The sequence below is a fragment of the Lytechinus variegatus genome, chromosome 1 (genome assembly GCF_018143015.1).
Source record: "Lytechinus variegatus isolate NC3 chromosome 1, Lvar_3.0, whole genome shotgun sequence".
Taxonomy (NCBI): Eukaryota; Metazoa; Echinodermata; class Echinoidea; order Temnopleuroida; family Toxopneustidae; genus Lytechinus; species Lytechinus variegatus.
Window position 1 is genome coordinate 72,567,966 of NC_054740.1, and position 14,277 is coordinate 72,582,242.

Here is a 14,277-nt window from a genome sequence, read left to right on the forward strand (position 1 = left end):
TCAGCATCTTTTACAAATCGTGTGTTGTATATCACAAATATTCAATGTTTTGTCATTCGTGCAACCAGTTGAATATTACATTCAGTGCAAGTTGAAGCAGTCTGTTAAACTCTGCTTCACGTTGTTGAATAAAATCATTCAATTGCACCAGAATCGTTTTATATGATATTCTTTTGTCTAAATTAAAAAAAGTTGGGTTCCCAGGAAAATTCATACTCATGATAAGTATATGTTTTTGTTCTTTCTGGTTCAGAAACACTTTTCACACTTGGAATGTGGTGAAACCTTCATGATAAATTCTGAGGTACGGTAGCATATTCATTTGTAATTTATCGTTGAGTTTTGGAAATGTTTCCTGAAACTTAATGTCACTCATGTACATGTACATCTCTTATTGTAGCTTTCGGGATTTCCAGTCACTAAATTTGTATGATAAGCATGAAAATGGTCTTTCTGTAGAATATGTACAACACTATCTCTGACGAAATGCAAAATCAATTTTCATAAAAAGATCAATCAATGAAATGTTTAATAATGGTCTATACAAAATACAGAATGAGTTAAAAATGTTTCCCAATATCAAACCTATCCATTAAATGATTTGGACAGTCTTTAGCAACGTGTGATTCAATAGGTTCTGATCAAGGTTGTCAATATTTTGAACATGATTAAAATTTCATCAATCACCATCATGACAATGAAGTAGTGTTGTTTCAAGACTCTTGAAATATTTCACAATTCTTTTAATAGAAGGCAAAGCAACTCATGCAAAATTTGCTGTAAATATCTACCGGTAAGACTTATTTTTTATAAATATTCCAAAAATGATTCACATGCAATCTGTTACTGGAATCCTTATGACCTTTACCTACCTAAGAGGACTATTGGGTATTGGTGGTGAGTTCGACATAGGCTGGGCTACCATCCGATGTACGCTAAGGGGTCTGATGGGACCACTGCTAAGACTACTCCTAGATGTCAATGAAGGAATGGAGAACCGCCCCCTTGTCTTTGTTGGACTATTAATACAGGAAGAGGGAAAAGAAGGTGAGAGCGAAAGAAAAAATTAAAAGTGATTAGCATTTTTATCTTTGTCACACTTTTAACAAGCTACAGTAACAACAGTTGTTAGGTTAAGTGCACACTTGGAATGCACAATGCAAACAAGAGTTAACACCCTTATGCCAGGCACAAAGTAATCAAAATCCATATATGCATAAATCCTAATGTCCTTCTGTCAGGCAGGCAATGATTTGTACACTAAATTTGTACTAGGGAAAAAGTAATTAGCTGTTTTTGTAACCGCTTGAAGTGACGTGAAAGCAGTGGACGAGGGATGCTTCAGTGTTTCACCCGAAACACTCTTTTTTCCTTACACAATTTGAGGTTAGGAATACAGTCGCGTACATGGAGATCTATTCTGACAGTGATTCTCTGTAATAAAGCAACCTGTTATTAAGTAAACGTCTCCGCTGTTTTTAGCCATGCTATTTGGTACAAGCTCCACTCAGCACCTTTTCAACTCTGATTCTCTCTCTTTTCCTTGCTTTTTCACATTTGGCAGTGATACATGTAATATGCACCATAAAAGCATGTTGATATTACCATTATTATCATCTTCCAATTACACATCACCAAACAGATCAGAGGAAGCATGAAAAGCTGCTGTAAAACCCTGTATACATGTACATTAAAAGCATAGATGTGGCTTTCGTGCATCCCCAATTTTTTCGGCACCCCCACCCCCCAAAAAAAAAAATAGTATGAGAAGTGAAAAGATGCTGGGTAGAGTTCCTGTTAAGAAGCCATGGCCGAGTGTTGCTATATTAGAGCCTAAGACAGGAAGTTATGTGTATCAAGACAGCAACCTTTGCTGGATGCTATAAAAGCTATTAACACTTACTAATGATGAGATTATAGCAATCTTCTAATAGGGTCCTGTCACAAAACAGGACGTTTAAGAAAAAATATGACGTCTTTCGCCAATCAGCCATCACATTTGAACCTTTACCACAGATTAAATAGTATAGCTAGAGTCTAAACACATTCACCTATGATGACATTCTAATATCTTCTCACAAGGTCAATGTAGAGATGAGGAAAATGAGTGATGTACAGGTGCTGTCCAGAGTCAACTAACACAAATAGACCGATTAGAAGATTGGGGTTAGAAGCAACAAGTGGAAGCCAGAGTTTGAGATGGACTGGCTGTTAATTTTGAGGAGGTAAGGCAATGAGCTCCTGAAACAGGCGTTGATCTGGCAAAGGAAACGACAGGAGCAGAGGGACATAGATAAACATATGATGGATACAGTACACAGAGATGATGAAAACTATGATGGTTTGGCTACTGGATAGCGTTGAACAATTATGGCATGCAATATAACCTAGGAGGTATACCTCCTTAATGAAGAAAGAGGAGAAGGGGTGAGGAGGGTGTGATGAAGGAGGGTAATGATAAATGGTTCCATGACATGCGCTTCGGCAACAACTGCTTCAATGGAAAATCTGCACGTTAAGCCAAACATCAAACTTTACCTCCAAAACTAAATAAACCCTAATCCCACTCTTTACATTATTCTGATCTAAAAACTCTTACTCTAATCCTATGCCCTCTAAGATACCAGAGAAATTGTCGCAGGAGCATATGTTGTGTCACCGATAAAATAGTAGAAGAAAAAAAAGAAAACAAATAAGATAAAGAGCAAGAAAATTGCAACAGGAGAAGGTATTAAAAGGGAAAGGAATATGAAAAAAGAAAGACGAGGAGAAAAAAGGAGGTGAACTAGAAGAAGACAATTGAAACAGTCACAGCAACATTAAAAGATGAAACCTGAACTCACTGCTCCTTGGAAAATGTGTTTTTAAGAGCATAAAAAGTTCACATTCTCCATAGCTCTACTAAAGAGCACTGTCCCCCATTACTTATAATACCACAGGGATACAGTCTACATGAATAAATTCAGTGTCACATAATCAGTTCAAAGTACATTATCACATTAGAATCCCATTAATGTTAATAATTTGGCACCTGTATACATGTATCTCTCAGTGGGACGCAGAAGGGGGAAATTGTTCTGGGAAGCTTTAACCTTGTGATCTTTTTTAGTACAAACCATTTCAAACATTTTAACTTTAAGGCCTGGTCACACTGCCCGAGCGTTGTTGGAGCGGTCGTGGAGCGGAGAGAAAAAATCATCACCGCTCGCTACCGTTCCCCATTTTCGATTTCTTTTTATTTTGTTTTCGATTTTTTCCCCAATTTTGTGAGCGAAATTCGACCCTCTCTCCCTACCGCTCCACGACTGCTCCAACAACGCTCGGGCGGTGAGACCAGGCCTTAACCTACCTTCCCATTGACATAAGGAAATTTCATGATTTGAAATCTTATAAAATCTCATGAATGGATTAAGCATTTTGATCTTTCTCAAATTTGACCAATTTTCAACTTGACCTTTATCTATGAAAATATATGTGTCAAAATTCTTAAAAGCTAAAAATGAAACTTTGCTAAAAGATAAATACTGATACCAATACTCTTCCAGATGCAGCACAAGTCAAGTAGCCTAATCAAAGTTTTCTTTTGTGCTATCAAAAAACCCATTAATCTTGCTTATGATATGAGTAGTAACTTCCTTGACGTAAAATTTTCTCAGTGTGAAAGGATAAGGAGCAAACATTGGATGCTCAAGTGTGTTTTATGTTTTCTTAAAACTCCTTTGAGAAAATAACAGCGGCTGTTTCCTGGCAATAGCTTCCAACGTAATAAAACCCTATATTCATTTCAGATTAAGAGAAATAAAGAGTGTTCTTCTCTTGCTTCTTTTCCTACAATGGCCATGAAAATGTTTCCTTCTATTAAACAGATTACATGGCCATCAAGAATGCCATTAAATTCTCACAAATTTCCGGAAACAAACTCTTGGGCTACTTTGACTTCCGTTTAACATTTTGTCCACCCGCATTTTGTAAACATACATGATACATTAAAAATTTTTATAGCGCCTCTCCATCGTTATGGTCAAAGCACTTAAATATGACAAAAAATGACAAAAAAGTAACAAAGTAAAATTAAACAGGATAAAATGACAGCTTATGGTACAGACATCGATTAACATACATACGTACCTATCAGGCGCTTTCATGCCCTTTTCCCCTTCGCTTGATGTCCGTGGGCGGAGCTTATTACCAAATTTGAGGAGGCTGATGATAAATGATAATGGAACACATAAAATACAATAATGAGATTGATAAAGTCATGAGCATGATGTGTTTGTTTTCTTGCTGTGATTTGCACAATATCAATGAAAATGGCTTATGATCAAACAGGTATCATACATTTCTGAAACTGAAATTTAAGAAATGTCGACATGAAAAAGAGCAAATGTCCCGAAAGTGCCCACATGGAAAATCATGAGTGAATACAGCTGCGCTTTACGAATGGAAAATTATTATTGATATAGGTATTCAGTGCTGGGTCTACTAGCATGTACATGTAGCCATGTGAAAATAACAAATAAGCTAAATATTACAAAATTCCAATTGGTGGATATTCATAAGTCCCTACATTTGAAGAAAATAAAAACAAGTTATGCAAAATTCACAATTTCATCTTCTTTATAAAAGAACCCCTTTCATTTCTACAATAGGCACAAATTGAACTGAAATACATTCTGTTCAAAGGGTTTTATACTGAATCTACATGTACAAGACCCAGAGGAAGATCATAGTTGTATTTACATGTATAACAAAACAAATCATTGTATCTCTTCATACTTTTAGAAAAACAAAAACAAATGCTTGATTGTTACAAGCAGAAATGTTACTTCTCTTTACCCTATAACTGTATGGCTATTGCATATTTCAGATTGCAACTTGACTCAAGTTTGGTTAAGCAAAATAAATAAGAAATAAGAACAAAATAATATTTGTAACAATGTACCAAACATTACAAATAAACAAACAATATGTTAATTTCATCCTATTCTCCACATTTTGAAATATAGACTCTGATGGTAAAGTAAAAGAACCAAAAATAAAATAAATAAATAAATTGCATATATCCAGATCTATTTTAAAAGTAGTTTTGTCGACTTGAATATATGGCCAACAGGCCCAACACTGTATCAGTTCACTATAGAAATCCAATCATGGTTTCCTAGGAGATCTGCACCCCCCCCCCGTAAAACAGAGCTGGAAATCAGTTTTTATATCGATTCAATTATGAAAACATAAATTACAAGAAAAAATATAATGGGGCAATTCCATAAGATATGTACGTGCGTCCGACCCCCTATATATATATGGGACCTTCATCTAATTTTCTGTCTCTGATTTCTTGTTCTTTTGACAGTCTGTAATGTTCTCAAAGGACCATAACTTGGTCAGTTTATGAATTGAAGTAAGACTCAAGAAAAGTGGGGATGCATATGTACAAAAAGGTTGATCATTTTATGGAATTGCCCAATATGTAACTACAATGTATACAATAAAATGGCAACTAAGAAAAAAATATACATTCTGAGAACGATATTACACCAAGATGTTTTCCGTGCACACTGAAAATACATTTCCACCATCAAGTGAACATAAATCCTGATGTTGAGGTTAACCAGAAATCTACACCGAATTCAATATCTGAACAAATAATGTAGCTACAGCTATATGTATGCAATGTAAACATCCATCAAAAAAATAAAACAGCTTTATAATGGTCTGAAATGGCCCATCCCCCCCAAAAAAGGGGGGGGGGCACAAATAAACAAGAAAAGGTTTTATTAGGGCTGCTACCTGTACACGCAAACAACCAAAGAACATAATTCTCTGAGTAATCAACAGAAAAGAGAAATCATGCCCACTATTTTCACAACGACAAACATGCAAAAAAAAAGAAGGAAACATTAAATACAAAAGAAACATTTAACAAATAAAACTATGGGAGAAAACAGTACATCAACTATTCCGCAGCTGAGTTTCTTTTGTAAACACAGGAGGAAAAATGACAATAAAATCATGGAAAGGTCGAGAAAGATATGAATTCTGCCATCAATGAAATAAAAACTTTTGTGTTATAGCTCTCAAAGTTCCCCCACACTGTTTTGCTTTGTATGTACCTCACAAAAGAAATTGAAATGAAATTGATTTTCCCAAGAAAAATGTATAACTGTCACACATTATTGTCCAGTGGATAATGTTGCTAACCTTCTATCTGATGTACATCAGCATGAAACAAGTGAAATAAGAATGTCCCTAGGGGGCTCACCTGTATTTACAATTCAATAAAGTAGAACTCCTCAACCTGAGACATGAGGGGAATCATATTTCTCATTCCTAAGTTTCATTAAAAAATTTCTCAATCACTCACTAACCATTTCTAACAAATGTTCAACCTTCCTACCTCATCATATTCCTGATATTTGCAAATCTTCAAATCTCTCCAACACATGCACATGGCACACATGTCATCATCACACGATATCAAGTCAATCATATTCAAACAAAGACAAATAAAATCATTTTTTTTTCTTTCCATGCATACAGACCGTGCCATAACTTTCCACCACCAAAGATATTATCAATATGGAGACTTCATTTTTTTTTTACTCTATAGCGGATTGCTATTTCTACAACGATTCATGCACAATTCCCCCCTCCCCCTGTAACACAAAGTAGCGAAGTATTAAAATCCTAAACCATCGGTACGTGCACATAGAGATGGGACTTGGGCAGATTATTACATGTACATTATTACAGCTGGTATTTTACACACAAAAAAGGAGAAATATCATCAAACTGAAATATTTAAAAAAAATGTGTGAACTATGTGACATTAAAATATCTAAAAAGGAGGGGGGGGGGGGGGTATTTCATGTGATATAAATGCATGTATTGTCTTTATTATGCATTTTATTTCTATGAGATGGAAATGAAATATAATTGTCCACCATGTGAAGCTTGAAATCCTTCCTAAGTTCCAGTAAAGGGGCAGCTATGTGGATAGTAGTGGAATATCAGTCACCATCTCATAGACAAAATAATGGGAACTGCAAGAAAGTTGTGCAATTTATGCATAGCATCCTTAGAGCAGATTCTGACGCAGCACTTTACTCTTGACAAGTTGCCTTGGTACCCACACACTGCATTGAAATATGCATTTTTTTTCAATTTTCCAACCTTTAAGCTTTTTAAGGACTTACATTTCAAATTTTAAGTAGGTACAGACAAGTACACCGTGTTAGATTTTAGATCTTTCACACAACGCGTGTTTCATGACATACACGTACTTTATTTTATCAAATTAAAGAATTCCTAGATTTACCTACACTTGTTACAGGCTTCAATGTGTGACAACAGACTGAATGGCTCGAATTCACAAAGGTGGTTTGGAATTTCAAACCCCACGGTTGAGTCCACGGTTTATGCAGATTTCCTGTATAAATTATGCTTATTTTGCCACGTATATTAAAGAATATCCAATGCTGATGCACGCTTTTGTCCCAGTGCGCCAAATTGACGCCTGTTGCCTTGGTTATCCATGCTATTTTATTCATGAGTCCACTATTTTGAATTAATGAGTCAACTCATCAAACAGTAGAGGACTTCATGAATAAAATAGCTTATCTAACCATGGTGACAGGCATCAATATGGCGCACTGTGACAAAAGCATGCATCAGCATCGGACATTTTATATACACACGCCCAATACACGCTAAATTAGGCATACAGGATATCTGCATAAACCATGAATTCAACCTTGGGTTTTCAAAACCACCTTTGTGAATTCGGGCCGTTGTGATCTACTGGCCTACGGACATAAAAACATACTTAAGAGCAAGAAAGAAGTGAATTTTTTTTTCTATTAAGTTCCTGAAAAGTCATGTGGTATGGAGACAGTAAATTGATTATTGAAAGGAGCACATAGTACAGCCCAAATTCTCACAAAGCACGTAGTCATTAGGTGGAATTCCCACGGACTAATTTTGTAGCATGGTTATTCTTTAAAGGTCAAGTCCACCCCAGCAAAATGTTGATTTGAATAAAAAGAGAAAAATCAACCTAGCAGAACACTGCAAATTTCATCAAAATCGGATGTAAAATAAGAAAGTTATGGCACTTAAAAATTTCGCTTATTTTTCACAAAACAGTGATGTGCACAACTCAGTGAAATGCAAATGAGTCAGTCGATGATGTCCATCACTCACTATTTCTTTTGTTTTTTATTGTTTGAATTATACAATATTTCATTTTATACAGATGAAACCATAGGGACCGACTTGACTGAATCATATAGTATTAAGCGATGCTAATATCAGATGTTCAGGGAGGAATTGATCACTGTTTCACTTGAAAATGAGGAGAAAATTAGAATATTTCATATTTCATATAATAAAATTCGAAAGAAATAGTGAGTGGATGACATCATCAGTCTCCTCATTTGCATACCAATCAGGATGTGCAGATAAATGTTTTGTGAAATTAAGCGAAACTTTAAAATGTCATTACTTTCTTATTTTACATCCGATTTTGATTAAATTTTCAGTGTTATGCTTGTTTTCTCTTTATATTCAAAGCAAGTTTTTGTTGGGGTGTACTTGTCCTTTAATTTTGCAGTTGGGCAATTCCACAAAAAATGCAAGTCCGACCCCTATATGGGGCACCTTCATGAAAATTTCTGTCTATGATTTCTTGTTCTTTTCTCAAACTACCATGACTTGGTCAGCTTATAAAGTGAAGTAAGACTTGAGAAAAAATGGGGTCGGACGTACAAAAAAGGTTGATCATTTTATGGGCAAGTCCAAGAAAAGGTCACCCTGGAAGGCAAAATTTAATCTTTAATTTAAGAAGTTATCTTTGGTGGGGTAAGAAAGCCCAATGTGGAATTTTAAAATTTCATTAAGAAAAATTTGATAATATGCATATTTATGCTAATTTGGGGCACCTAATTTGCATAATCAGTAAAATGGGCGTTACGTATGGGACAATTATAAAAACTCATAGAAAATGAAAACAAAACTTCTGAGATTCAGTCATAGGTGGGACATGGACCCCCTTACATCTTATTACTTTTGGCAGAAAAAAGTGGTGTCATCTAATTAATTATGCAAATTAGGTCTTGTCCAAAAATGGAATGTCCCATACGTAACATTTTGAGGATGTTTTTTTAAGTTATTTCTCATAATACAATACTTGTATTGTTGCATCTCTGGGAAGTTCTAATTTATTAAGTATGAAAATGTTATACCACAAAAAGTTTCAAAAATGGAGTTTACTTTTTAATTAAAAGTTAATTAAAAAATTGTTACGTATGGGACAACATGTTACGTATGGGACATTTACACACAATGTCAATGGGAGATTTGTGTACAAAGTGAATGGAGAAAAACAAATTTGAAGAGTGCTCTAAAAACTGATTATTTACCTTTTCTTTAGTTTTTAAACACTGATTTGTTATGAATACTGATTAATGAATACAAATGAAGCCAAAAAAAATGTGAAAATGGAAAAATATGAAAAAATAAAAACAATAGAAATACATAAGAAATTCATAAAACCATGAAAAACAAGGAATAAAAAGGTTGAAATGGCTACTTTCCCCTTTAGTGATATCAAATATGTCTCAGTAGAACATTTAAAAAGAAAGAACTCTTTTGTTATTTCCATATTTTAAATTATTTCAATTTTTTGAATTATGGGGAAAATTGTGTACGTTCTCTATGGGGACAAAATGTCCCATACGTAACTGTCCCATACGTAACATGTCATTAATTTGTTTAATTAGAGTCTGTAATTAGAGGGATTTGGCTTATGACATGAAACTTGCCATAAATGTACCATATTATTGAGACTTCTATCACACTAAGTTTCAAGTTGTCAAGTGAAATACTTTCAGAGAATTCTCAACTTGAAACTAATGTATTAAAAATTGTCTTTTCTCTGCGTCCCATACGTAACGGCGCATCTTTTCGCTCTAAAAGGTCAAGATGAAGGTCATATGTCACAATTTATTGCATGATTATTCTTCTCCTAGATGTCTACCATCATGAGGGTATTCAATCTAATCAAAGTCTTTTAACACTATTTTTCAGGTCATTAAAGCCTCTGAAATGTCCCATACGTAACGCGCGCGAATTCTTGGACTTGCCCTTATATGGAATTGCCCAGTTATACATTTGGAATGATAAGAACATTCCTGATAAAGACAGTGTGCATGGTAAAAATTCTCATTTTTTTTTGGGGGGGGGATGTCATGGTTTTGATATGGACTATAAAACCTACATTACCAGCAAAAAACTGAATCTGTATAGAGAAACATCTAACATTGCATGAATCATTTTGGGGAAAAACCCTAAACTATCCAATTAAAAACATTGAAATATGCATGCAACAAAAATGTTCTACTTGCTACAAGCATAGAAAGACATTTTTTGGGGAAAGAAAAAAAGCTTTGGTCTAATTAAAACAAAAAGCAGATTTGAACTACGTCCCTGCTGGAAAGAACAATCTTGCCCACCATAAAAATCACTGTTCATATATTTCCAAATTTATTTTAGAAATAATTTTTCGTCCCTTCAAGCTGTATTGGGCAACTCTCCAATACTTTTATTTGTCCAACAAATAGAATATACAAAGAGGCTTTAGAATATCCTTTTTCCTTTTTATTTTTTTAAGAACAAAACTATTTATATCATTTATTGTCATTTATTCAACAACTCAAATGAAATGTGATCAATTGTAAATTCATTTCCCCCAACCCTTGAACAATTTATTAATTAGTGCATTTTCTGTTTTTTGCTGTATTCTTTCCGCCAGAGGCTTACAAATAGCATCCAGGAAATAAAAGCAGAATAGGTTGCTTGTTATACAAAAAACATTGATCTTTTTCACTGTCTACAAGTACCAATGCAACCAAAAATCTGATTCTTGTACAAAAACAACCAGCACAAAAGAAAAAGACTGAAAGGCTATCAGACGATAGGACTTGCAAAAAATGCTAGGTACCTTGATCGTCCACGAGGCACGGTCGAGTGTCCACCCCCACCTTCGCTGCACGTCCGTGGTCGCATCGAGTTAGTTAGGTTACTGCCATTTTGGAATGCAGTAATATGATTGGAGGAAACATTGTCACATGATCACACAACGCATACCATACAATCCTTACAAGTAGCTACATTTATAGTTTGCCAAATTCATTTAAGATACGTTAGAAGCATTATCCAAGGTAAAGACAGAGAAAGTAGATACTAATGACACAATTGCATCCCCCAAAATAGATACATTTTTTCATGATAAATATACCACACAATTTATTGTGTAAGAATGAATAAATGAAATAATAAAAATAACTTAAACTGATGAATGAATGCATTAATAAAAAATAGATGGTAATATATAATGAAAGAAAAAAAATATATTGATCAAGAAGCAAATTTAAAAAATAATCCAGGAAAATTTTGAACTTGATTTGTAGAGGCTCAATGCAAAAACAATAGCACCTGCCCCCTACTCTTTAAAAACAAAACAGGACAAAAACACAAGAAAAGGCATGTTTACATAAACACCATTATTTCACTTGTTAATAGACTTTTGAAAGCAGATTCAAGCACACAATAAAACTTAGGCCTTGCTTTAAAAAGAGTAAAACAAAACCTTGTTGTGCATGTTCAACTACATTTCACAATTGATGTTCAGTAGAAAGAGAAAAGCGACGAAACAAAATACTGGCCGGGATCGTCACTTTCCCTTTACCATTGCACACTTAAAAGTCTGTCTAGGGGAAAGGAATAAAGTAGTAAGGAGGCTTATCATTTTAAACAATCTGATGTTAAGCTATTAAAAGAGAAGAATTGGAAGATCATACAAATATCATATAAAGGTGTTAAAGTAATTTAACACCTTAAAATAATCAGTACTTTAGAATAACATACTCTCATTCTGAAGCTCCTACTGTAGGACTGCACAAAGTCAAAAGTAAATATAAGGTTTGGTAACAATCTAAAATTATGTGAACTGATTTTTGGTGTCTGTGCAAATTTTTTTTTTTTTTTTTTTTGGGGGGGCTAATCTGGGTTGACAATCTTCAGTTTACAAGCTTTTCAGTGATCTGAGCAGTACTTCACAAACTTTAGTTTTTGTACATTAGATGTGCATCTGGATCTAAGATCATATGGTATTCCCAAGGTCTTGATTTATAATACTTTCTTATGAAATGATTTTTTTGCTGCAACTACACAAAATTGGCTTTAATGGAAAATTAGACCCTTGAAACAAGTAAGCCGGTGTGAAAACAAAAATAATAAGAAATAAGAATAGCAAAAACCATTATTCCATGGATATCCTCATTACACTCAACGCTCCTCTTTGATGGAGAGATAAAAAACAAACAAACACCAAAGCACCTCCTTTTCCTCAGTCTAATAATTGTACAAAATCAATGTTATATCTGAAATACTTGTCCTCCCATAAGAACACATAATCTACTGATAGACTTGATAAGCGAGACCATTAAGGAGAAATCTGTTCAAAAGTAATCGGGAGTTGCATTGCCAATTCATTCAAATGCTCTTATCATCCCTATCATTTATTCCGATTTTCTCAAACTTTCATTGAACTGTTTTTTTTATTTTATTTTCTAAATATAATTCAACTAGTTTCAAGGGTTTAATTCTCCTTTAAAGGCACTATACAAACTATTTTGGGGGCCATAAACCAGTTCTTCTCAACCGACTCTGGCGGCCCTCAGAGCTTTCTTGAGTTGATGGTAATGTCACCCAAACATTCAAAGGATAATGTCTAATGTTGACATAACACATCTTGGATTCAATGTTGTCTTCATCAAATGATATTCAATTTGATCCTCCCCCCCTTCCCTATCCATTCTTGGCGCCATTTGTTCAGTACAGAGTGCTCATGAAATTTTCAGTGAAATCCTTGGTTTTGATTTGACGAGAATCTGTCTGTTTCTAGTCAGAGAACAACACCTTGTCAGTGCCGAGAAAATTAACAAAACAGTGTCTGACTTCTAGTAACAATTCAGAGATATTTAAAAGAATAATACAGTGCATATATCCACAAGATTTAGTTTACATTACACTGATCCACAAGCACAATTTCACTTTTAGAGATAAACAGCTACATGTATATGATTTTCATTTGGTATAAGCATTGCACATGAAGAACAGTGTGATGAATACTTATCCCAATACCCAAAACTAAGTGGTTGAATGTGGCAAAGCAGAAGCTTTATTTCTTCCCTAACCTCTCTTTGACCTTGTAACATTAATATGCAGATCAGCATCTTATAATCTAACATCAGCAAGTTTTATTAACAGAATAATGGGGGGAAAAAGGTAATTCCAAGTTCAGTTGCAAGATACACTTTCGTGCTTGTGTTCGGAAGCATAGCATGTATACACTGCTGACAATGACAACCAGGACCTGTAACATAAAAGCTTAGCATTCGATCACAGTGCGAATTTCTCTGTTTCTGTTTTAATATGTATATGGTAAGTCCCGTAGGAACTCTGCAGGACAGCATTTTGCTGGTAAACGCCAAGCTGGTATATAACCAATTACCCAGGAAAAATTGTACGTCTAGGTTAATCAGTATAGACGACAGATTTCACTCTCGGGCCTTTTTATCAAAGTGGAGACAATGGCAGAGTTGGAATTCGAACCCACGACCTTGCAATTATGAGTCCAAGGCTCTAACCACTGGACCTCTAACTGATTGCATTGATTATCATGTAGACATCTGCCCAATGATCCATCACTATTAAAGATTTATGTTATTGTCCCATGAACATGTGACTGGGGTATATGTAACCTGCCACCTCAAAACTGACAGTAAAAAAAAAGAAAAAAAAAAAACACATCCAAGCTTTGGAATGATATATGATCTGTTAAAATTGATCAACAATTACAATAACCACACTAGTGCTTGATTGAATGCAGAAGAATATCACATAGAGCTTCAAAAAATGAGGAGAGATCAAGATTTAAAGTTTGGGGTATGGGATGTGCATACTGTGCAGTGAAACTCAGTAAAACTTTCAGGCAGTCCGCAAAATAGGGTGTCACAGAAACTCTTTTTATCTTGTCTTTTATTCAACTTGACACCTTCACATTTTTCCAGTATAAAGAAGAAGAATTACATTTATTCTTTTGGGTAAGCTTATTTTCTAAATTTTATTTCTAAAGGCCTGGTCACACCCCCCGAGCGTTGTTGGAGCGGTCGTGGAGCGGAGAGAAAAAAATCATCACCGCTCGCTACTGTTTAC

At 34.7% G+C, this 14,277-nt stretch overlaps 1 protein-coding gene across 6 annotated transcripts in view; it reads right to left on the minus strand.

The window, feature by feature from the left end:
- Window positions 1-14,277, minus strand: part of LOC121422135 (insulin receptor substrate 1-like) — a 79,511-nt gene that overhangs the window by 12,469 nt on the left and 52,765 nt on the right. For 4 of the 6 annotated variants that reach the window (XM_041617039.1, XM_041617062.1, XM_041617021.1 and 1 more), the window contains 3 exons: window positions 11,000-11,080; window positions 4,129-4,203; window positions 873-1,019 (listed from right to left, as the gene is read on the minus strand). In XM_041617039.1, the coding sequence (XP_041472973.1) occupies window positions 873-1,019; window positions 4,129-4,203; window positions 11,000-11,080 (303 nt within the window). The remainder of the gene's footprint in view (window positions 1-872; window positions 1,020-4,128; window positions 4,204-10,999; window positions 11,081-14,277) is intronic. The other 2 variants (XM_041617047.1, XM_041617053.1) reach the window with 2 other exon arrangements.